At 52.0% G+C, this 25,377-nt stretch overlaps 1 protein-coding gene across 2 annotated transcripts; it reads right to left on the bottom strand.

The window, feature by feature from the left end:
• Nucleotides 1-3,487: 3,487 nt before the first annotated feature.
• On the bottom strand, nucleotides 3,488-14,615 carry LOC118476315 (uncharacterized). 2 transcript variants are annotated; one of them, XR_004856209.1, is made up of 2 exons: nucleotides 14,174-14,615; nucleotides 3,488-3,560 (listed from the first exon to the last, which is right to left on the bottom strand). XR_004856209.1 is itself a non-coding variant. In XM_035965284.1 (2 exons), the coding sequence occupies exon 2, from the start codon at nucleotides 7,199-7,201 to the stop codon at nucleotides 5,504-5,506; it is 1,698 nt and encodes a 565-aa protein (XP_035821177.1). In that variant the 5' UTR covers nucleotides 7,202-13,297; nucleotides 14,174-14,615; the 3' UTR covers nucleotides 3,845-5,503. The 2 variants fall into 2 exon arrangements, 1 of the variants encoding a protein (XP_035821177.1); XM_035965284.1 differs by lacking the exon at nucleotides 3,488-3,560 and adding an exon at nucleotides 3,845-13,297.
• Between the last annotated feature and the right edge of the window lie 10,762 nt (nucleotides 14,616-25,377).

Below are 25,377 nucleotides of genomic sequence, written 5' to 3'. Positions count from 1 at the left end.
GACATAGGGGCGGTTCCAGGTAAGAGATCAATAACAAACTCAACTTCTCTATCAGGTGGCATCCCTGGTAACTCCTCTGGAAAGACATCCGGAAAATCTCTAACCACCCGGATGTTGTCACCAACAAACTCCTCAGGTATAAAGAACATTGCACGCATGGATGAGGAGGTTACTGCAATATTAACTTGAAATCTTTCTCCTTTAGTGGTAGTGAGTTCTATGGTACCTCTACCACATGCTATAACGGCCTTTGTCTTCCTTAACCATGACATACCAAGGATCAGATCTATACTGCTGGACTCTAATATTATAGCAGTAGCTCCAAATTCTCTACCCATAATGGTCAATGTCAATCTACGTGTCATTTGATTCGCCTCAACAGGCCCTTTAGGTGTAATTACTATCATTGGTTTTCTCATATTTAGCAGTGGTATTACATTTGTGTTGGCATATCTAGCAGACATAAATGAATGTGTAGCACCAGAATCAAATAAGATGGTTGCAGGAATAGCATTAACATAAAACATACCAAGCACGATGTCAGCACCATCTGGAGTAGCATCAACGCTGACTTGATTAACTTTGGCAATAGAATATCCCTTGCCAGATCCTGGAGTTTGCTGCCTGTTCTGAACTGGAGTAGTAGCAATCCTCTGTGGGCAGACATTTGCATAGTGACCAGTCTTCCCACACTTGTAACAAGTAGTGCCTGGACTCTGTCCTGAAAACTTCGTCGGGGTGCCGGTAGGGGTAGCCTGTCGAGGAGGTGGAGTCCTCAAAGGTGATTGCTGAATTGGGCGCTGGCCTCCGCCAGTGCGAGCTGGTGTACCCTGGGGTGAACTGTAGCGAGGTCGAACACTGCTGCTTCCTTGTCCTTGAGATATAGCCTTTCTCTTCAAATCTCCCAGCTGAACACGCTTGTGTTCAATAGCCAGGGTCTTATCAAGCAGCCTCTGAAATGATGGAAATGTATGTGCCACTAGAGCATACTGCAGTGGTCCATTAAGTCCTTCAATAAAATGCTCCTGCTTCCTCTCATCTTCAGCAACTTCATCAGGGGCATATCTGGATAACTGGATAAACTTGTCGCGATACTCGCTGACTGTCATGCTTCCTTGCTTCAGCGATAGAAATTCCTTCTTCTTAATCTTCATCAATCCAGCTGGTATATGATAATTCCTGAACTGTGTACTGAACTCTGCCCAAGTGATAGTATCAGCAGCATCGTGGGCGGCAGTATATGAATCCCACCAGTCAGCAGCAGGACCTGTCAGACGTCCAGAAGCATATAAAACCTTCTCCCGGTCAGTACATTGTGCAATATTCAGCATCTTCTCAACGGACTTCAGCCAATCATCCGCGTCCAGTGGATCAGGTGAGCTAGCGAATGTAGGTGGCTTATGACTCATGAACTCCCTATGCTTATCACGGGGTGGAACTGGTGGTGGTGGTGGAGGCAGTGGTACTTGTTGCTGTTGCTGTTGCATTTGCTGTTGCAACTGCTGTTGTTGCACCCTCCTTTCCTGACGTATCTCTTCTCGTTCTTGGCGCAGCTCTCGACGTATATCCTCCCGCTCTTGGCGCATCTCCTGGCGTTCCTGCTGCATCTGAGCACGCATATCTGTCATAGTGTCTGCCATCTGTTGCATCATCCTCATCTGAGCTGCAACCAGTGGGTCAACTCTTGCCGGTGGAGGCGGTGGTGGAGGATCCATCTCTACTGGTTGTGGCTGGGGTTGTCTAAATATCCTCCGAGTGTGTCGATTGGGCGGTAAATCAATTCCACCACCCCGCCTGGTATTGACCATCTGAGTTAGATACATATGGTAAGAGAATAATAGACAAGGCAGGTATTTACAAATCAGGTTACTTTGGGGGATTTTATTAGCTAAGCGGATTAATATCTTACCTACCATAGCTAATTCAATACCTTATGGTGGTACATGCTAAGATGTCCATCTATAATAATTCAATCAATCAAAGAAGCAAATCATGCATTTATCATGAGCACAATCAACCAATCTTTTTTAAATAAAGAAAATAGTTTTAAATTTTGTCTTGGGTTCCCTATCTCTTAAAAAGATCATAGTGGTAGGATTCCAAGGTGTGAAATTCATCTTGTCTTAGAGTAGAAAAGATCAGATTAATCAGAGTAGAATAGCAAAAGGTGAGACAAGATCAAGATGAGATGAGTATAGAATGAGTCAGAGTAAGGTAAGTAGGAAAGGGTTTGTCCATTTCTATCTAGGTCTCGTCCTACAGTCAACATTTCCTCTGATACCACTTCTGTCACACCCGGCTTTAAGGAACAAAGCCAGGTGCATCTCATACATGCGCCAAGAAGACAACATATATAATAACAGAGTGTATAGAGATAAATGTCATAAATCATCAGAGTATTTATTACATAGCGGAAGACTTATTACAAAATAAATAATAAAGATAAAACGAACTAAGGATCGTTGGCGCCAATGTCAACTGAGAAACGCCACCTAGATCAGATCAAACTCCTCGCTTTGTGGCTCCTCCTGAACCACCTGTTCTTCTCCTGTGGGGGGGTGAGACAGCAAGAGTGAGCTCACACATGATCATCGCTCAACAAGTTGTGGGGAATAATGTGACATGAACTCACCAAAGGTGGGAGCTCATGGAGTGTAAGGCTTATCAAAGAGAATGGTTAAAGCTGAGCATTGCTTTTAATGTTGGTCAAACTTTTATTAGCAGTTACTAAGTGTAAGTAAATACCAAACCATAATAAAATAATAGAGAACAAAATTAATAATAAACCCATGCAAATGCAAATGACAAATTGAGTTTAGGTTCCATAATTTAATCATCAGAGAGTCCTGAGCCGCTCATGACCGTGAGCTCGGCTAGTATACCAGTTTTACACTCTGCAGAGGTTGTACCCTTTATCCACAAGTCGTGTATCCCATGTCGCCAGGGTTAGCTAGGCCCTTAGACACTACCGAGGTGAATGGCTAGGGATCCACTACGAGGCCTTTACAAAGTTCCACTAGCTTCCGAAAACCCGCTACAGTTTATGGGAAGAGCACTTGCAAGAATCCCCCGTCCGACCGCCATCGCAGCTAAATCAACCCGAGAACCTCCTTGCATGCAACTCCCCTACTGCCCTTGCCCCTTTCGGGTAAGGTAGTCTTCCACTAGCTTTCCTAATTAATCAGCCAAGGGCGTCCATAAACCCTTGTGGTGGCACGTGTTTCTCAAGTTAAGCTCTATGTTCCAATTAACATTAATGATCTTGACATGAACATAAATAGAATAACAAAAGAATTGGAACATAGATATAATAAATGATTATCCCAAAACCATGTAAAGCAATAGCAAAACTACCCAAGTGATTCAGGGGTAAACAAGGTAATGAGATAAACAATCTAGGGTGACCTATTGGGTCCCATCAAAATTAACCTATGCATGGATAAATGATATTAAAGAACATTATTGGGTAAAAAGTGGTCAAGGGCACAACTTGCCTTCAATGAGCTCCTGCTCAGCTACTTCAATCTGCTGCTCACCAGGATCCTCGGTCACGGGTTCTTCTACTCGCCACAGTACAAACAAGCACAGTGCATATAGAGAAATTAACATTACACCAAACATATAAACAAAATACACAGAAATATTCTACATATTAAAATAAAATTCTAGGAACAGGAATCATAATTTTTGGAGTTATAGAATTTAAGTTATGGATTTTCAAAGGTTTTATGTGTTTAAAATAGGATTAAGTGTGGGATTAATTTTCTTACTGTTGTCATGATAAAACAGAGACACTAAGTGTTAGAGAATAAAATTACCAAATTTTTGCAACTGGAATGGAGTGATTTGGAGTTCATATGCATTTTCTATGGAATAAACAAGTTCTAAGGTTTATTTTCATATTAAAAATCCAATTTCTATTTCATTTAATCCATTTAATTCACTACTGGACTGGGCCTCAATTTCAGTTAAGCACAGGGGGCTCGGGGTAAGTCGTTCTAGACACAGAGAACAATGGAAGTGGAACGGCGGGTTCATTATAAAATACCCTAGGGTTTCTTTAGCAAAATGTACCCGCGAAGGGGTCTCAGTGGTTTCTGGCCGTCAGATCCAAAACGAATGCGCCGGATCAGATCGCCGCGTCCGCGAATCGGTACGTAATGGAATCCACATGATCTAAGATCAACGGCCAAGGTTTTACGATGCCCAGATCTGATCCCTACCATCGGATCTCTAATCAACGGTCTCAGGCAAACGCGTCCGAATCGGTACCCAGTTTTTAATCCGAGCCGTACATCTAACAAGTGACGGTGGTGGCCACGTCTTCTACCCCAGCCTACGGCCGAAGGGACGACCAGGGCCCCCACGGTGGAGCACCATCGCCGGAATCCACCAATACCCGACCCCGCGCCTAAAGCTTCGATCTGAACTGGGACACACGTAGCACAGGATATGGCGAACGCGATCAGAGTTACATACCCGAGAAAGGAGCAACGATGATCAATGCCCACGCAGCGGGGCGGCTACACGGCGGAGGATGACGACCGGCGAGCAATTCCCGCCGTTCGGGTGCCAGTCGCCACGGTCTGAGCGCACGTACGGTTTCCACGTGGTTCGGCGAACGCTCGGGCACACCTTTACGACCCCCGAGCGGCGGCACGGCCCTTGGCGACGAAGGTCGAGCGTATCCGCGGCGGCGGCGCAACACACGCGATCAAATCCGTATGCGGGGTTATGGCGGCGGCGCGGCTAATGTTGTGCGCAGGACGAAGAGGAGGAAAGGCTGCGACTCAGCTCCCATTTAACGGGTGAAGGGGGAAGAGTCCGCGCCGATCGCAGGAACCCCGGCGGCCGTCCGCCATAGTCGGAGAGTTTGTTCAAGCAGCGCGCGGTGTGCGACTGACGGCAGGGCCCACGCGACAGAGACACCGGGACGAAGGGGAAACCGCGCAACGGCTGCCTGACCGGGCCCGCATGCCAGGCGCGCGCGCGGTGGAGAAGAGTTTGGGCCGCGTGGATAGGTTGCGTGAGGTAAATGGGCCGACTTCGGAAGATTAGGCCCAGGTACCGTTTTCCTTTATTTTATTTCATTTTCTTTTCCTTTTCTTTCTCTTTTCAATTTCTAGAATTCAAATTTGAATTCAGTTTTAATATGTGAACTTATATTCTTTTTTTTATGTACAAGTTGAACACAAATAGGAAGGTTTAACTAATTTCCTTATATTTATTGTCTTTATCTTTGTTTAGTATTCTTTCTTCTCTTGCTCAAACTCTTGAATTCCCCCTTTAGAGAATTTGATATATTTCCTTTCACATTATTTTATGTTGTCACAAAATGCACAAAATAAAATCCCAGCATGAATGCATGATGCATATTTTAGTGGCTTTTATGTTATTAATTATAATTATTTGTTTTTACCTAGGGTGTACACATGTAATGATGCATAAAGGTTAAGCTCACATAAGGAGAAATTGTTTCTCTATTGATATTATTTCTAACAAATTACAGAGTGGGTGTTACAACATGCTTTTTATTTTCCTTGATTAGTAAGTCCTCTTGGGAATCCAAGAGGTCATCCTTTTCATGGATGGCACTAATTAGCTCATTTAGTTTTTCCTTTTGTTCCATGTTAAGGTTGGCAAAAAGAACGCGCAAGTTATCCTCCTCATTGCTAGCATCATCCTCATCACTAGAGGTTTCATATTTAGTGGAGGATCTTGATTTTACCTTCTTCCTTTTGCCGTCCTTTGCCATGAGGCACTTGTGGCCGACGTTGGGGAAGAGGAGTCCCTTGGTGACGGCGATGTTGGCGGCGTCCTCGTCAGAGGAGGAGTCGGTGGAGCTCTCGTCGGAGTCCCACTCGCGGCACACGTGGGCATCGCCGCCCCTCTTCTTGTGGTACCTCTTCTTTTCTTTCCTCTTTCCCTTCTTGTCGTTATCCCTGTCACTGTCACTTGATAATGGACATTTAGCGATAAAGTGACCGGGCTTACCACACTTGTAGCAAACCTTCTTGGAACGGGATTTGTAATCCTTCCCCTTCCGTTGCTTGAGGATTTGGCGAAAGCTTTTGATTATCAAAGCCATCTCCTCATTGTCGAGCTTGGAGGCATCAATTGGTTGTCTACTCGGTGTAGACTCCTCCTTCTTCTCCTCCGTCGCCTTGAATGCCACCGGTTGTGCTTCGGACGTGGAGGGTTCATCAAGCTCGTTGATCTTCTTGGAGCCCTTGATCATACATTCAAAGCTCACAAAATTCCCGATAACTTCCTCGGGGGTCATTTGAGTATATCTAGGATTACCACGAATTAATTGAACTTGAGTGGGGTTAAGGAAAATGAGTGATCTAAGAATAACCTTAACCACCTCGTGGTCATCCCACTTCTTGCTCCCAAGGTTGCGCACTTGGTTCACCAAAGTCTTGAGCCGGTTGTACATGTCTTGTGGCTCTTCCCCTTGGCGGAGTCGAAAGCGACCGAGCTCCCCCTCGATCGTTTCCCGCTTGGTGATCTTTGTTAGTTCATCACCCTCGTGCGCGGTCTTGAGGAGGTCCCAAATTTCCTTTGCATTCTTCAACCCTTGCACCTTGTTGTATTCCTCTCTATTTAGAGAGGCCAAGAGTATGGTTGTGGCTTGGAAGTTGAAGTGCTCGATTTGGGCCACTTCGTCCTCATCATAATCCTCATCCCCTACGGATGGTACCTGTGCTCCAAACTCAACAACATTCCATATACTTTTGTGGAGTGAGGTTAGATGAAATTTCATTAAATCACTCCACCTAGCATAATCTTCACCGTCAAAGGTTGGTGGTTTGCCTAATGGAACAGAAAGTAATGGAGTATGTCTAGATGTACGAGGATAGTGTAAGGGGATCTTACTAAACTTCTTACGCTCTTGGCGTTTAGAAGTTACGGAGGGCGCATCGGAGCCGGAGGTCGATGTTGATGAAGTGTCGGTCTCATAGTAGACCACTTTCCTCATCCTCTTGTGCTTGTCCCCACTCCGATGTGGCTTGTGAGAGGAAGATCTCTCCTTCTTCTCTTTGTGGTGAGAAGAAGATTTCTTCTCCTTCCCTTTGTTGGAGGAGCTCTTCTTCTTCTCCTTCCTCTTGGTGCGGGACTCTTCCGATGAAGTGCTCCCGTGGCTTGTAGTGGGCTTTTCGCCGGTCTCCATCTCCTTCTTGGCGTGATCTCCCGACATCACTTCGAGCGGTTAGGCTCTAATGAAGCACCGAGCTCTGATACCAATTGAAAGTCGCCTAGAGGGGGGGGGTGAATAGGGCGAAACTGAAATTTACAAAAATAATCACAACTACAAGCCGGGTTAGCGTTAGAAATATAATCAAGTCCGCAAGAGAGGGCACAAAACAAATCGTAAGCGAATAGTGAAGTGAGACACGCGAATTTGTTTTACCGAGGTTCGGTTCTCTCAAACCTACTCCCCGTTGAGGAGGCCACAAAGGCCGGGTCTCTTTCAACCCTTCCCTCTCTCAAACGGTCCCTCGGACCGAGTGAGCTTCTCTTCTCAAATCAAAGCCGGGAATAAAACTTCCCCGCAAGGGCCACCACACAATTGGTGCCTCTTGCCTTTATTACAATTGAGTGTTGATCACAAGAGCAAGTGAGAAAGAAAAGAAGCAATCCAAGCGCAAGAGCTCAAAAGAACACGGCAAATCTCTCTCGCTAATCACTAAAGCTTTTTGTGGAATTGGAGAGGATTTGATCTCTTTGGTGTGTCTAGAATTGAATGCCTAGCTCTTGTAAGTGGTTGAGAAGTGAAAAACTTGGATGCAATGAATGTGGGGGTGGTTGGGGTATTTATAGCCCCAACCACCAAACTTGACCGTTGGTGGAGGCTGTCTGTTCGATGGCGCACCGGACAGTCCGGTGCACACCGGACATGTCCGGTGCACACCGGACATGTCCGGTGCCCCCGCCACATCATCACTGCCGTTGGATTCTGACCGTTGAAGCTTCTGACTTGTGGGCCCGCCTGGATGTCCGGTGCGCACCGGACATGCATTGTACCATGTCCGGTGCGCCAGTATGGGCGCGCCTGACTTCTGCGCGCGCTGCGCGCGCATTAATTGCGTTGCAGGTAGCCGTTGGCGCCGAATAGCCGTTGCTCCGGAGTTGCACCGGACAGTCCGGTGTACACCGGACATGTCCGGTGAATTATAGCGGACTAGCCGTTGGAGATTCCCGAAGGTAGCGAGTTCGAGTTGGAGTCCTCTGGTGCACCGGACAGTCCGGTGCCCCCAGACCAGAGGTGCCTTCGGTTGCCTCTTTCCTCCTTTGTTGAATCCAAAACTTGATCTTTTTATTGGCTGAGTGTGAACCTTTTACACCTGTATAATCTATACACTTGAGCAAACTTGTTAGTCCAATTATTTGTGTTGGGCAACTCAACCACCAAAATTAATTAGGGACTAGGTGTAAGCCTAATTCCCTTTCAAGTCTCGAGTCGGGATCCACTCGAGTGGTTTCCCTTCGACACGCTCGGCCCCCTGTTAGGGTCCGCTACACCCGACACCAAGCTCAGTGCCACGGGGTTCGTCCGAGGGGGGTCTTTTAGGGTAGACATTACCTATCTCCTCTAGCTAACCGATGGGCCGCAGATGTCAGGGCCATTTCCCCAGTGTGCTTGCCATCTGATGGGCCCCATGAACCGAGGACCATATCCCTGACACGAAGCCTCTAGGTTGACATGTTCATAAATCATTCTACTCTTCTTCTTGGGTCTATCTGCCAGTGGAACAAGTTGGGTCTTCATAATCAAGTTGAGTCTTGGACTCCCACAAACCTAAGAAACAACTAGTGGAAGCAGGGTTAGAAATAGATGTTAGCCTAGGAATTTTAAGCCATGCACCCAGGTTCACCATGCTATCATACACCACCCTAGAGGCCACCAGGGGCCCCTAGGAGGCATCGAAGCCCCCAACCTGATGTCCCTCCTGCTCAATAAGTACAGGAGTACAGACATCCATGTTAGAATGAGGGGGCAGATCTAGGTGAAACCAAAATAGAGGCCTAAAGGGTTAGAAGTTGAGTAGCCCATGCAGGTTTGAAAGGTACAATTGCCAAGCCAGCCGTTTCTAGGCCTAAATCATCAAGCCGAGGAGCGAGGATAGATAAGCACTTTTAGAAGTTCAACCATACCATATTAGACAGCAAATTTAAAGGTAGTTGTCACTTGTTAGCCTAATCTTCACATTTCCCACCATGCGAATAACTGAGCAAGTTATGGGGTTGAGCTAATCTTAAAATCTTTTGAGGAGCTTGAAGATTGCCCATAAATTCTAGCCATGAGGTCTTCTATGGTAAAGGTGACATCTTGCCCAATGGCTCTAAGGTAACAAGCGGTTCATCCCGATTGATCGAAGAAAATTAAATCATGTGACTGATCATTTGTTTGATTGTGAAAATCCCCTTCCAAATCTATAGGATCTTCGGGGGCCATTTATTCTGATTCGTTGATAAATTACTATTGAGGGATAAACTCATTCACCGCAAGTTGCATGTTGTCTTGGTTTAACCCCATTTGAGCCTGCAAATTGCTAGTCACTTCGATCACCTCATCTCTTCTATTAAAACCTGAAGGGGATTCATACGCTGTCCGCGATTTGGGGCTCTCCAGCCACCACTGCGTCGACGCGTGGCCGCGTGATCACGGACCCGAAAATTTGCGGTGAGTGGGGTGAGGGGCGGTGTGCTGAGGCCGCCGGTTAATAATTTTGGGCTCCCCGGGCAGGCACAGACGCACAATGAGAAGGCCTGAAAAGTTGTGTTGGGGCGTGCCGCTACCGACGAGGCCGAGCGGTGGAGTGGATTCGCCTCGCGCTTTTCCCTGACCGCATTGTGTTGTGCTTGTGCACCCGACGACCACCCACCGCGCGATCGCCTGTCACCCACCGGCCACCGGCCACCGTAGCGGCAGCGGGGACTGTGTGTTGCGACCTGCGGGGGAGGAAGCTGGGACCTGGGCCCGCGGGGGCCGGTCTCCAATGAGCAGGGCCTCCCCCCGTCGCTCGGGTATGGGTTCCACGTGGACTCCTCCCGCTTCTTCCCTCGTTGAAAAGTTGAAATGCGAGAGTATTTATATTGAGCAAGAGTATATCCTAGACCTCCCAAATTATTCTCCTAATCTATTTTCTCTTCTATTAAAACCTGAAGGGGATTCATACGCTGTCCGCGATTCGGGGCTCTCCAGCCACCACTGCGTCGACGCGTGGCCGCGTGATCACGGACCCGAAAATTTGCGGTGAGTGGGGTGAGGGGCGGTGTGCTGAGGCCGCCGGTTAATAATTTTGGGCTCCCCGGGCAGGCACAGACGCACAATGAGAAGGCCTGAAAAGTTGTGTTGGGGCGTGCCGCTACCGACGAGGCCGAGCGGTGGAGTGGATTCGCCTCGCGCTTTTCCCTGACCGCATTGTGTTGTGCTTGTGCACCCGACGACCACCCACCGCGCGATCGCCTGTCACCCACCGGCCACCGGCCACCGTAGCGGCAGCGGGGACTGTGTGTTGCGACCTGCGGGGGAGGAAGCTGGGACCTGGGCCCGCGGGGGCCGGTCTCCAATGAGCAGGGCCTCCCCCCGTCGCTCGGGTATGGGTTCCACGTGGACTCCTCCCGCTTCTTCCCTCGTTGAAAAGTTGAAATGCGAGAGTATTTATATTGAGCAAGAGTATATCCTAGACCTCCCAAATTATTCTCCTAATCTATTTTTTACAAGATTAAAAATATCTCTCTACCGACTCTCGAAACCCACTCTCCAAACTCTTATCACCTGAGAAAATTAAGCCCTCTGCACCGAAAAATACGCGCAGTCGTATGTCCACATACTCTCATGCAGGGGCGGATATCAGACCAGGGCCACCTGGGCCGTGGCCCGGGTCGTAGCCCAAAACAATTTTATATATGTAGTGCGTACTACAGATTTTGGCCTAAAATAAACCCTAACGGGCCAAACACAGAGGCCTGCCAGCCGATGCGCCGTGCGGCTGTCGGCGCAGACTGGTGGATGAGTGGAGTTAGGTCCGTGCCCGACGCCTCCACGGTCCGTCGTTCGTCGTCGGCCGTCGCCCTGCAGTGTTCTGCGTCCGTGCCGATTACCGCCCTGCCCGTGCGTCGTCCGCGCCCGGCGTCTCCCCATCCGGCTGGCCGTCGACGCGGCAGCGGCAAGTCGCCAGGTCCGGTCCAGCCAACCATCCAGCCAGTGAGCCAGGCGTCCCGCGTCCAGGTTCCGTGCGGCCGGCGTGCGCGGTGCGTCGTGCGTTCAACCAGCAGGAAGCAAGGTGAGGCGTTCGGTGCATATTCGAATATTCCTATGCGTCTATGTGATGATTCCGTGAAGTAACACTCGGCCAAACGGCCAGACGGCCAGTGCCCACTCGTGACTCGGCCAGCCGCCAGCAAGTCCTACTATCTGTAAGCGCTTCTCATTTTCTTAGCTTCTTTTTTGTTACTAGTAAACAACGAGCTAAATACTAGATTGTTAAATGTTTATGTGATGGTAGATTGATATTGTCATGTTGTATCTCTCATTTTATATAAATATTTAACTTGCAATATGTAGTTTCAAATTCACGTACTAATGTTGATAAAGTTATTAGAGGCGGAGAAGGACCAAATCGTCTCTAATTAGGTACCTTTATGTTTTTATCAAGTTTATTATATTTTTAGATGCTGAATTAAAGTAAATACTATTTTAGTCTATGTTTGTGGTATATTTTTCTAGCGGTATATTTAGTTGTACAATATATTAGGGACTGTTTAAATTAACCTTCAAGTTTTATAGAGTGGCCCGGGGCGTTAATTTTATAGAGCTCCGCCACTGCTCTCATGCCAGGTTGAGGTTGCCTGTCTCCTTCAACGCGAGGCACGGTCCGACGGTAGTGACGAAGTCCAAGTCGCGTGGCCGCGCCGTGGCGCGGATGGAGACGGCCGCGACCAGTGGCGGATCTGCGCCCGGGGCTGCCCGGGCTGCAGCCCCGGTCGCGGCCTAGCAAATACAGTGACAGGAAAAAGGCCTAGCCCAGTGTCTCGCCCTACTCGCCCAGCCAGCAGCCGCTGCCTGCCCATCGCTGCTTGCCCGCCGTCGCTCGCCCAGCCACTGCGATGCTGCCTGCCCGGCGCTCGCACAGCCGCTGTGGTGCTGCCTGCTCGCCGCTCGGTGCTCACCCAGCCCAGTCGGCAGTCGCTCGCCCAGTCGCCCTACTTGCCGCCCCGCCGCTACGTCCAAGTTGTCAACCCGTCGTCCAGCCGCCGCCCCGCCCAGCCGCTCGTTGTCCTGCGCGCGGATCTGCACAAGCAGCCAAGCAGCGACCACACCCCTGTCTAAGGTGAAACGTGTGATATTGTTTGCTTTAGTTTGAAGTTTTGATTTGATTATTTATTTGGTAGTAGTTCCATGTTTATAAGAATAAGATGAACAAATTTAGTCATACATTTTTTGATACATATTTCTTAAATGTTTAAATTATATCTTGATTCTGGTGTCATATTAAACATCAATTATATTTTTTTGTTTGGTTTAAAAAAAATTAGCCTTAGCTTAATAGCCCCCCTCTTAGATCAATCCTGGATCCGCCACTGGCCGCGACCAGAATGTCGTGCAAGCATATCATCCCTCGTAAAAAAAAACTACGCCTCCTAAAAAGCTCTCTTTAAATCTGTTTTTTATATATTTTAGGAGTTACTTTCTTAGAAATTATCGATGGCCCTTTTTTTACTTTGAATTATTTTTGACGACTTAAGAAACTAAAATGGTAAAAGTTATAATTAACGCACAAATGGAAATTCAAACAAAGTTTGTTGGCTCTCAGCCCACATTCACAACTAACTAACCAAAATAACCTGCATGCATTTGTGTTTAAATATTCTATACTTAATCATAAATAAAAATAGCATCACTGTACGGACACAAAAATTGCATCGCCGTACGGACCAAAATAACCTGCATGCATTTGTGTTTAAATATTCTATACTTAATCACAAATGGAAGAGTAGTGATCAGTTTCAAAAATGTACTCGGGGTTATAGTGTATTAAATTCGTACTGAGATACCATTGCACCACTTCGAAACTGGCTCATCATGAAGCTTCCACTAGCTATGGTCCCAAGGCTTTTTATCCCTGTGAAATCATTGCCTTTGGCTTCGTTAGGAATGATTGACTATGTCAAGTTATCTAGCTTGGATTTGTGCATTGGAGCCTTCTGAAATTGAGCTAGAAAGTAGTCATGTTGATCCTCATATGCTCGAATTTTGATTGGTGGGGAGGTAATTTAACCTGGGAGCCTGCCATTTTCAGAGAATTTCACTCATATTCACATTGCCACATTGGGTTGTTGAAATGGTTATAGTTCCCTGACTGCTGTAAAATTCGAGTGCGCTGATCACACATTTGACTGCTACGGATATAGAGGTTCGATGTGTACAGGTGGAAAATCAAGAATATTGGTACATGCTGTGGAATACTAGACTTATAAGACAATATTTGATATAGAAATTGATTGGATAAAATGTTGGCATGGAGGAACGAGCATGTCCAATCTCCTATCATCGAGATTTTAGGCAATCTTGATATACAATAATATTTTCTGAAATTTAAGTCAATTGGTGACTAGCTGTTGCAGCAGCGTGGATTATGTTTTTGTCCCGGAACTAATAAGTTTTTTTTGTAAATACATGTTGTGACTTTTTTTAGGGTATGGTATTTTTCCTTTGCCATCATTTTTCACATCAACTCACTAATGACTATTCTGTGGATCTATAACATAGTTATTAGCGTGGTTACTCATCAACAATTTACTCACTGATCTGGTAGAGCGCCCGATAGGGCGCCTTCTTATTCTAGTGCACCTAATGATGGGGGATGTTCTAGTTCCCACTCACTGTATGGCCATGCATGGGGTGAGGAATACCATTTGGGGGCACAACATCCTCATCAAGGGAAGTAATCTGGGATACCCATCTTCTAATCGGGGTCATCGTCCACATGATCGACGACGCACAACCTTCCTCCCCAACCCGGTGACTGAACACGGCGGCGGGTAACATTCCACGGCGGCGCCATGGTCGGACCTCGCGTTTTACCCGCCCCAGCCCATGAACTCTGACCTAGATGGTGCTACGTGGACACTAGATGCTTGCAGATCTGAGGAATGCACTTACCGACAACGAGGGTCGCAGTGCAGGGAGAACCACGGCGAGGAGCGGCTCCGCGGTCGGGCGCAACTCCGGTGATGAATTCCCTGGGTCCCGACGACAAATCCTTAGCGTTGGCCTTCGGAAACCTTCCCCACGACTCGGCGAAGCTTGCGAGCGGGCGATTGGCACCCAAGCGGAGGCGCTGGTGTGAATCCCACGGCAGCGGCGTGAATCTCCCTCTCAGCTCACGGCGATTGCAGGACGGCGGTGGGAATACGACAGTGTGGGCGAGACCCTAGGGAGCTTTTATCTTCCACGCAGACGAGTTGGTTGGAGGGCCCTTGAGCCAACTGGAGTCTGGTGTCATCGCGCGGTGGTTACGGCAGCGTCCGCCTCGCGAGCGGAGGCAGAGAAGGGGCTGCTGTGCGACTGAGTCGGTGGGGCCACCTGCTAGCGATAGGTGTGAGTCGAGCGCGCGCGGGGAGAAGAAGTAGTGGGGCCCGGGTATCGGTGTCACCATGCAGAAGTGAGCACCGACGCGCTGACAGGCAGGGCCTGCGTGTCGACGCGTGATTCCAGCCAGGCCAACGGCGTGGAGAAGGGTTATGCGGGCCGACCGGTAGGGGGAAATGGCCCAGAGCCCCAGACACAGTTTTCTTATTTATTTTCCTTTTTTCATTTTCCTGATTTCCTTTCCCTTATTTGAGTTCTAAATTTCAAATTTGAATTGGACCAATTTCAAACTTTAGGATTTAAATTCTCCAATTTAATAAGTAAATCCAGTATGATGCATAATTTCATATATTTAGTTACTAAATATATCTCTACTATATTAAAGCACCAGTTTTAACGGTCGTCTCGCGTCAATATTTTTTAAAAAACCCTATATTTTCTTTATAATCAACCCGCACTCCTATAATATCTTCTCTACTACTATAATAAGAGAGTTTATGTAAAAAACAAGGTGAAAGTATGTATAAGTGAGTGTTTGAACCTTGGTTGTTGGCTCCACATTCACATCTATCTAATCAATAGAAAACATATATTTGTACTTTATTAAAACAAAACTTATCCTATGTCACATATATATATATATATAAATCGTAGCAATGCACGGTCATATGACTAGTATATATATATGTCTCACTATTAATACCTTGGTTACCATAAATCCTTATTTTATTTCCCAAAGAATTTATTAATACAATAATACCATACATATATTTACATATATATTTAGGGGTCTACAGCCTCACTACCGGACTCGCCTTCTTTGTCGAGTGTTCCAGACACTCGGCAAATGCCATTTTACAAGCCTTTGCCGAGTGTTACACTTGGTAAACATTTTATCGGCAAAGGATTCTTTGCCAAGTACTTTTTTCGGACGCTTGGCAAAGAAAAGCACTGTCAAATTAAGAATCAAAAAAAACCCAAAAAATAGCAAACTTTTTTTTAAATTAGGGGAACAACTTCCCCAACCACCACCATTGTCATACCCATCGCCTTATCTTTTTTTCACCATTTTTTGAATTGAATCAAATTTATGTGTTATGTGAATGGCAAGATTAGAACTCAAAACCTCTCTCTCGCGTATAATCTTATCTACCACTACACTACTATATCAATTATGTTTATATTACGTTTTCATTCCTTATGTATTATAACAAACCAAGAGTGATTTGATTATCTGAAGCACTAAATTAATTCAATTGAAAGTGTTGTCAACTATAAAGTTGCATTACTTTTCAATATCTACAACTTCTATTATGATAGTTTCTACATCCGAGGCCGTTTACAAAATTTGAATTTCAAATTTGAAAACTTCATACGAATTTTTCTATGATAAGATGATTTCAAATAAAAAAATTGTCAATTACAAAGTTTCATTACATTTCAAGGCATACAACTTTTATTTTGGTGGTTTTTCCTCCGAGGTAGTTTGAAAAATTCCTTGTCTAGTGCTCGAAAGAAAACACTAGGCAAATTATTTGGCACTCGGCAAAGAGCCGAATTTCGATAGTGAACGTTAGGCGCAATCACCGTCTGCGTGCTAGCGACTTGCACCCAAGTGGTAACCTGTAACTTCCCCAGGAACACAAACGTGTGTCGGTGCCGATTTACATCTGTGATCTAATCCGTGTGACGATTGAGAGCACCTAGAGGGGGGTGAATAGGTGATCCTATAAAAACTTGAAACTTAATCCACAAAGCTTGATTAGGAGTTAGCACAGTAAAGCCAAATGGCTAGAGAGGAGTTCTTGCAAAACACAATAACCACAAGAAGATCAACAAAGATATGCACAGTGGTTTATCCCGTGGTTCGGCCATGTCGGCATTTCGACCCCGGGGGGTCCCTGGACCGACGAGTAAATTGTCGCCGCGTGCCCCAGCCCAGATGGGTCGGCGCGAGACGGAGCGCAAAGGGGGGAAAAACCGGAGGGAGTCAGACGTAAAAGGGGAAACCCGCGGCCTTCGTGTTTGTCCCGCGCCCAGGTCGGGTGCGCTTGCAGTAGGGGGTTACAAGCGTCCGCGTGGGAGGGAGCGAGAGGCCTGCACGCGTCGTCCCGTCCTCCCCGCGCGGCCAACCCCCTGTAAGAGGGCCCTGGACCTTCCTTTTATAGGCGTAAGGAGAGGGTCCAGGTGTACAATGGGAGATGTAGCGGTGTGCTAACGTGTCTAGCAGAGAGGAGCTAGTGCCCTAAGTACATGCCGTCGTGGCAGCCGGAGAGGTTTTGGCACCCTGTTCATGAGATGTCGTGGCCGTCGGAGGAGCGCTGGAGCCTGGCGGAAGGACAGCTGTCGGGGCTGTCGAGTCCTTGCTGACGTCTCCTTGCTTCCGTAAGGGGGCTGAGAGCCGCCGTCGTCATGGAGCACGCGGGGCGCCATCATTATTTGCTTTGCCGGGGCGAGCCAGATGGGACGCCGGTCTTGTTCCCCGTAGACAGAGCTAGCTAGGGGTAGGGCAATGATGGCCCCTCCTGCGACGTGGTCGGTCCGAGCCCTGGGTCGGGCGAGGCGGAGGCTCCTCCGAGGTCGAGGTCGAGTCTGTCTTCTGAGGTCGAGGTCGAGTCCGAGCCCCTGGGTCAGGCGAGGCGGAGACCGTCGGATGAGGCCAGGGCCGAGCCCTGGGGTCGGGCAAGGCGGAGTTCGTCGTCTTCCGGGGCCGAGGCCGAGTCCGAGCCCTAGGTCGGGCAAGGCGGAGTTCGTCGTCTTCCGGGGCCGAGGCCGAGTCCGAGCCCTGGGGTCGGGCGAGGCGGAGTTCGTCGTCTTCCGGGGCCAAGGCCGAGTCCGAGCCCTGGGGTCGGGTGAGGCGGAGTTCGTCGTCTTCCGGGGCCGTGGCCGAGTCTGAGCCCTGGGGTCGAGCGAGGCGGAGCTCGTCGACTTCCGGGGCCAAGGCCGAGTCCGAGCCCTAGGGTCGGGCGAGGCGGAGCTTCCTATGGCACCCGAGGCCGGACTTGGCTGCTGTCAGCCTCACTCTGTCGAGTGGCACAGCAGTTGGAGTGGCGTAGGCGGCGCTGTCTTCTTGTCAGGTCGGTCAGTGGAGCGGCGAAGTGACTGCGGTCACTTCGGCTCTGTCGACTGACAAGCACGCGTCAGGATAAGGTGTCAGGCCATCCTTGCATTAAATGCTCCTGCGATATGGTCGGTCGGCGTGGCGATTTGGCCAAGGTTGCTTCTTGGCGAAGGCTGGGCCTCGGGAGAGCCGAAGGTGTGTCTGTTGCTTGAGGGGGCCCTCGGGCGAGACGTAAATCCTCCGGGGTCGGCTGCCCTTGCCCGAGGCTGGGCTCGGGCGAGGCAAGATCGTGTCCCTTGAGTGGCCCGAGCCTTGACTTAATCGCACCCATCAGACCTTTGCAGCTTTGTGCTGATGGGGGTTACCAGCTGAGATTAGGAGTCTTGGGGGTACCCCTAATTATGGTCCCCGACAGTAGCCCCCGAGCCTCGAAGGGAGTGTTAATACTCGCTTGGAGGCTTTTGTCGCATTTTTTTGCAAGGGGACCGACCTTTCTCGGTTGCGTTTTGTTCAGGTGGGTGCGCGCGAGCGCACCCGCCGGGTGTAGCCCTCGAGGCCTCGGAGGAGTGGTTTGACTCCTTCGAGGTCTTAATGCGTTTTGTGATGCTTCGGCCGGTCTGGTTGTTCCCTCATGCGAGCTGGCCGTAGCCCGGGTGCTCAGTCGAGTTCCAAGTTCTTGGGCTGGTATGTTGACGCTGTCAACGGTTTGGCCGGAGCCGGGTTCGCGAGAGCAGCCCCTGAGCCTCCGCACAGAGCGAGAGGACGGTCAAGGACAAACTCGACTTTTTTACATACGCCCCTGCGTCGCCTTTCCACAAGGAGGAGGGGGGAGAAGCGCCATGTTGCCCTTGGAGGGCGCCAAACATGGTGTCTCCAGTGAGCTGCTAACGGGTAATCCGAGTGGACGCCCGTGCCCCATTTGTTAGGGGTCGGCTAGTGGCTCGGAGGCGCGCTCCAAAAGTACCTGCGGGTGATTTGCCGGACCCGATCCCCTTTTGACGGGGTCCGAGGGCTCGATGCCTCCCTCTGATGGGATTCCGTTACAAAATCGTTCCCGTTGGTCTCGGAAATGTCCTAGGGTACCTCGGGAGCGTAGCCCGAGCCTTGGTTATGTATCGAACGTACCCAGGGTCATCCCTCGCTCTGCGTCTGAGGCGGCTGTGAACCCTTCGAGGGCCAGCCTACGAACCCCTGATCAGTAGTGGGCGCGGAGCCTGAGTGGCCTGAGGCGGCCGTTGAACCCTCCCGAGGGGCCGGCCTTCGAACCTCTGACCAGTAGTGGGTGCGGAGCCCGAGCGCTCTGAGGCGGCTGTTGAACCCCTCCGAGGGGCCAGCCTTCGAACCTCTGATCAGTAGGGGGGCTCGGGGCCCGTTTCCTTCGCGGAGAAAGATCCCTTTCGGGGTATCCCATTTCCTGGTCCCTGTTGTAAGAGAGAGAAAGAGGAAGAGGGAAAGGATACGAAATCGAATGACGTAGCGCACCTTTTTTGACGCGGTCATTATGGCGGAGGTGAAGCGTCGCCAGCTTCGCCCGCCAAAGGTGCCGCCCGTCCTGCTGCAGAGTTAATGCGACGGGACGAGTGGTTCATGGGGCGGCCGTTACGCATGCACGAGCCGTTCGAGGAACGGGCGTTTCGCTTTGAGTTTTGAATCCCACGGCGGGTTTGGGCGAAGTGTTGAATGGGTCTCGCCTGGGCCTTTATATATTCGGGAGAGGGATCGGTGACGGTTTTTTACTCTGCTACTTGCCTCCTTCTTAGGTTTTCACAACCCGAGGGAATAGCCAGAGAAAGGAAACCGCTCACCCAGCCCTTCCCACCGCCACCTCTTCTGCTTGGTGATGGCCGATCGGGTGACCATTGTTCCGCCGCGCGACCCGTGGCCTTTCTCCACCGTCACGGCGGATGACCTGGAGGCCCTTGTTGCTGAGGGTTTGCTTCGCCCTCTCTCCGGTGACCCGCAGCCGGAGTGGATGGCCCCTCCGAGCGGAGCCGCCTCGTCCCCGCCGCTGGGGTATGTCGTGAGCTTCGTCTCCTTTCACGAGCGGGGGTTCGGAGTGCCGGCAAGCCGTTTTATGCGGTCGATTCTGCATGTCTACGGGGTGGAGCTGCACAACCTCAGTTCTAACTCCATCTCGCAAGCCGCCATCTTCGCGGCGGTTTGTGAAGGATACTTGGGGATTGACCCTCACTGGGACCTGTGGACTCATTTCTTCTCCGTGGAGCTTTTTGCCTCGCCGACGAGGGAGAGAAGGGTCCGCACGACAGTGCGGGATGGTGGCTGCATCCTCCAGTTGAGGCAGGCGCGGGCGCCGCAGTATATCCCTGCCATTCTTGCGTCCTCGAACAAAGGGTGGCAGCGCCGGTGGTTCTATCTCCGAAATGACGACGGGAGGCTCCCGTCGTTTTCTCAGCGAGTGGTGACCGCCGCCGCCAATATCTGGCGCTACGGGACCCCGCGCGACAGACAGAAGAATCTCCAGCCCCTTTTGAAGGCCCTAGAGGAGTTGTGGAAGGGAGGGCTCACCGCTGCGGGAGTGGTCGCCGCCATTCATCGCCGGAGGGTGCTTCCCTTGACGGAGCGGCGGCTGCCGCTTTGGGAGATGACGTCGGGGGCTGACTTGGAGGGTTTGCGGATGTCCTCGGATCCCCTTCCTGTCGACGACCTCCACAGGCGGGTAGCCGTCACGTTGGGGAAGCCGGACGCCGGCGCCCTTTCCCAGCCCTTGATGCGTCCTGATTGCGGGTGTGTGTCCCTGGTGAGTGTCCGCTCCTTCTTTCTCCTTGCGTTGGATTGCCCTTGGTTCTCACAGCCGAGACTTTTTGTCTGTCTCCAGGAGGTAGGGCATCACAAGCCTTCCCTGCCACCGGTCCCGGAGGACGCGGTGGTCCGAGCTGCGCGGAGGGTTGCCACGGAGAAGAGGAAGGAGAAAAAGGATGCGAAGAAGGCTCGGGCCCGCGAGCGGACGCGGGCTCGGGATGCCTTGGAAAGGCTCCGTCGTCGGCAGGAGAGGGATGGGCTCTCGAGGGAGCCGTCGCCGAAGACGCCTGACGATGACGACGACGATGAAGACGACGATGAAGACGACGATATGGCTGCCCGCCTTGGCCTCAGCCCGGATCTGAGGCTAGGCCAGGGGTCGTCAAGCCAGCCCCCGAGCGGGCTGGTGCCGTCGGTATCCGGGGCCGGGACATCGGGGTCCTGGTCCGAAGAGTGGGGGCAGACCGAGGGGGTACTTGACCCCTCGGCCGGGGAAGTTGAGGTGACCCCGGGGAGTCAGGCCGAGCTGCCGGTTCCCCGAGAACCGTTGCCCGTGCCGACTGCGCGGGAGGGCGATCCTCAGGTTGTCGTGGCTGCGCCTGGGCAGTCAGTCTCTCGGGCGCCTAGGGCTCCCAAGGCGAGGATGGTATCGAAGCTGGCAGCGAGGCAGACCTCCCCACAGGCACGATTGATTATGGCCCGGAGTGGGTAAGTATCTTAGGATATCTTCGTCCTGGCTCCTCCTTCGTATGTCGGTACCCTGATTTTCCTTTTCTCCTTAGCAAGCGGAGTCACGGTTTGACCGATCTGGCTCCCCGGAAGGTCCTCAAGACGTCGTCGGCTTCCGCAGCTAGTGCCGCGCTGGGCCTCGCCGGCCAGCTGACCTCCTCGCAAGACACCCCACAGCGGGGGGCTCAGGCAGCACCAGTTGCCGTGGAGCGAGCTCCCGAGGCTGGCTCTTCTGTCAAGGCGGTCGTCGCGCTGGGGGAGGCTGCTGGCGCGGCCGTGGCCTCGGGCCCACCAGACATGCTGTCGGCGCTGGCGCCGGCCGCTGCCGAGGCCGTTGCCGTTCTGGCCGTGGAGCTACCCGTCGCCGCCGACGCTGAGATGGCCGAGGCGTCGCTACTTGGTGCCTCGGAGGAGGGGGGCGCGGGACCGCGACCCGTCCCGTCGAGCGGCAGCCTTGTCCCCGCACGGCGCACCTCTGAGGGGTGGCGCCAGTTGCTTCGGTTCCGGACCCGTGGGGCCTCGGATCCCCTCTTCGTTCTTGACGATGAGCGGGAGGAGCAGTCTTGGGACGGGCTTCGTGAGTGTGCCGAGGCAACGGTGGGGTCGCTCCGGTCGACCTTGGAGGTCCTTTGCAGGGACGTTCCCAAGATTGTCCAGGTAATGATTTCAGGCATACCTTTCTCGTAATCAAGGCGTTCTTTGTGACACCACACTTCCTTCCCTCAGGATCTGACAGATCTGAGCGCCGCCAAGTCGTTGTTCATCCGCCGCGAGGTCGGTGTCTGGGGTTCGCTGCGGTCCCTGAGGACCACGCTTGCCAGGGCTACCGCGCGCCTCTCCCAACAGAGCGTTGAGGTGGCGGACCTTCGGTTGCTCTGTGTCGATCTGGGAGCAGAGGCAGCAGCGGCACGCAGAGGCGCAGCGGCGGCAGTCGGAGCTTGACCAGGTCACCGGCGAGCGGGACCAATCTCGGGGCCGGGCTGCCGAGGCCGAAAGCCGGGCTGAGGCTCTTGGAGTCCAGCTAGCTGAGGCGTCTGCTCGGGCCAGAGCCCTTGCAGCAGACCTAGCCGTGGCCCAAGCTGAATCCTCGGAGCAGCGTGCCCGAGCCGGAGGTATGTCTTGGCTGTTTTAATTTTTTGTTTCAGCTCAGTTCCTCAACTTGTGTTTGAGGTCTTCCACTTTGGTTGTTCGCAGAGCTCGAGTCTGCCCTTGATAAGTCCACCAAGGCGCTTGCTCAGGCGGCCGAGAAGAGGGAGGCCGACCACGTGGCCATGTCCGAGGCCATCTCGGCCTTCTGCCGGGTCTTTGGCTTCGACGATGTCCCCTCGGGAAGCTCCCCTCTTAGTCACCTGCAGGCCTTGGGCGACCATGCGCGTGTCAGACTCCGCGAGGCACTGCATCACGACGTCAAGCGGGCCTTCGCCGTGCTTGCTTCCCATTATGTCATGGATCTGGAGCGGGTCAGCGAGGGGTATTGCCTCCCCGACGAAGATGAAGCTGCCCTGGCAGAAGTCCAGAGGCTCGACGCGGTCGCCGCGGGCCTAAGCGCGGTGCTGGCAACCACCTTCGAGGCAGAGATCCTCCCGCTCGCGCTGTCGTCCGAGGCCGGGGCGGACCTTGCCGAAGGTGGGGACGAAGCTGAGGGCGCGGCTCCTTCTCCGGGCGACGCCTGACTCTGCCGGAGCAGTTTTCTTTGAATGCATATGTGTCTTTTGCGGCCGCCGAGGCCCGAACACTTTATTATCGTAGTATAAGGTTGTGCTCTCTTTCCTTTCGTTTTGCGTATCTAGGCCCGTTTGTCAGTAGCAGGGTAGCTTGCCCAAGTAAGAGTCATTTTTCGTGGTAGGTGACGAGTGAGGTATCCGTATCCCAGAGGCGTAAGAGTCCCTCGGCTCGGTCGGCCTTGCCACTTACATGTGCCCTTATTTGTTTCTTGGGGTCATGTTACTGATATAGCCGGGAGATGCGAAAGCCTTTTGGATGGAAGACTTCTTTCGAGGAAAATTTTGACGCGAAGGGGGGTTCCCCCCTTCTAGCCCCCGAGGGAGGGTCGGGCTTTGCCGAGGCAAGGCTGACCCTTCCTTGATGGTTAGACTTTGTGCGTGAACGAGGTGTATGAACAACTTGAAAGCATCTTAAGGGTAGAAGCGACATAGCTGTCGGATGTTCCAAGCGTTGCTGTAGACCTCGCCTTGACTGTTGGCCAGCTTGTATGTCCCGGGCTTCAGAACCTTGGCGATGACGAACGACCCTTCCCAGGGAGGCGTGAGCTTGTGCCGCCCTCGGGTGTCTTGTCACAGCCGAAGCACCAAGTCGCCCACCTGGAGGTCTTGAGACCGAACCCCTCGGGCGTGGTAGCGTTGCAGGGACTGCTGATACCGTGCCGAGTGTAGTAAGGCCATGTCCCGAGCCTCTTCCAGCTGGTCCAGTGCTTCTTCTCGTTTAGCTTGATTGCTTTGGTCGTCGTAGGCCTTCGTCCTCGGGGAACCGTATTCTAAGTCTGTGGGCAAGATGGCCTCGGCCCCATAGACTAGAAAGAACGGTGTGAAACCCGTGGCTCGGCTCGGCGTTGTCCTCAGGCACCAGACCACCGAGGGGAGCTCCTTCATCCATCGCTTGCCGAACTTGTTGAGGTCGTTGTAGATGCTCGGCTTGAGTCCTTGCAGAATCATGCCGTTGGCACGCTCTACTTGCCCATTCGTCATGGGGTGAGCCACGGCGGCCCAGTCCACCCGGATGTGGTGATCCTCGCAGAAGTCCAGGAACTTTCTACCGGTGAACTGGGTGCCGCTGTCGGTGATGATGGGGTTCGGGACCCCCAAAGCGATGGATGATGTTGGTGAAGAACACCACCGCCTGTTCGGATCTGATGCTGTTTAGGGGTCGGGCCTCGATCCACTTGGAGAATTTGTCGATGGCGACCAGCAGGTGCGTGTAGCCCCCGGGTGCCTTCTGCAAGGGGCCGACGAGGTCCAGACCCCACACAGCAAACGACCAGGTGATGGGTATCGTCTGCAGAGCCTGAGCGGGCAGGTGGGTCTGCCTTGCGTAGAATTGACACCCCTGGCAGGTGCGGACAATTCTAGTGGCGTCGGCCACCGCGGTCGGCCAATAGAAACCTTGTCGGAAGGCGATTCCAACAAGGGCTCGGGGCGCCGCGTGATGACCGCAAGCCCCCGAGTGTATTTCTTGTAAGAGCTCCTGGCCTTCGGCTATGGATATGCATCGCTGGAGGATGCCTGAGGGGCTGCGGTGGTAGAGCTCCTTCCCGTCCCCCAGCAAGACGAACGACTTGGCACGCCGCGCCAACCGCCGAGCTTCGGCTCGGTCGAGGGGTAGCTCTCCTCGGTGGAGATAGTGCAGGTACGGGGTCTGCCAGTTTCGATTAGGCGTGACCCCGCTCCGCTCCTCCTCGACGCGCAGTGCCTCACCCTCGGGGGCCGAGGGTGCCTCGGGCTGAGCCGAGGCCTTCTTGGGCTCGTCGTCGGTCTTGACGGAGGGTCGATGCAGGTCTCGAGAGAAGACGTCCGGGGGAACCATTGTCCGCCCCGGGGCTATCTTAGCCAGCTCGTCCGCAGTCTCATTGTATCGTCGGGCGATGTGGTTGAGCTCAAGCCCGTAGAACTTGTCCTCCAGGCACCGAACCTCATCGCAGTAGGCTTCCATCTTCGGGTCGCGGCAGTGGGAGTTCTTCATGACTTGGTCAATGACAAGCTGCGAGTCACCGCGAGCGTCGAGGTGTCGGACCCCTAGCTCGAAGGCGATGCGCAGCCCGTTGACCAGAGCCTCGTACTCGGCCACATTGTTGGACGCCGGGAAGTGGAGGCGTAGCACGTAGCGTAGGTGCTTCCCGAGGGGCGAGATGAAGAGCAGGCCCGCGCCTGCCCCTGTCTTCATCAGCGACCCGTCGAAAAACATGGTCTAGAGTTCTGGTTGGATCGGAGCTGTCGGGAGCTGGGTATCGACCCATTCAGCCACAAAATCCGCTAAGACTTGGGACTTGATGACCTTCCGAGGGGCGAACGAGATTGTCTCGCCCATGATTTCCACTGCCCACTTTGTAATCCTACCCGAGGCCTCTCGGCACTGGATGATCTCCCCCAGGGGGAAGGATGACACCACAGTCACCGGATGAGACTCGAAGTAGTGTCGCGACTTTCGCCGCGTCAGGATCACCGCGTACAGCAGCTTCTGAATTTGTGGGTAGCGGATCTTGGTCTCGGAC

Source organism: Zea mays, chromosome 2, assembly GCF_902167145.1.
Source record: "Zea mays cultivar B73 chromosome 2, Zm-B73-REFERENCE-NAM-5.0, whole genome shotgun sequence".
Lineage (NCBI taxonomy): Eukaryota > Viridiplantae > Streptophyta > Magnoliopsida > Poales > Poaceae > Zea > Zea mays.
This window is presented reverse-complemented; position numbering and strand designations above follow the sequence as displayed.

Bases quoted from the DNA above. Each gene is read 5' to 3' on its own strand.
- LOC118476315 (XM_035965284.1), bottom strand. From the start codon at position 7,201: ATGTCGGGAGATCACGCCAAGAAGGAGATGGAGACCGGCGAAAAGCCC.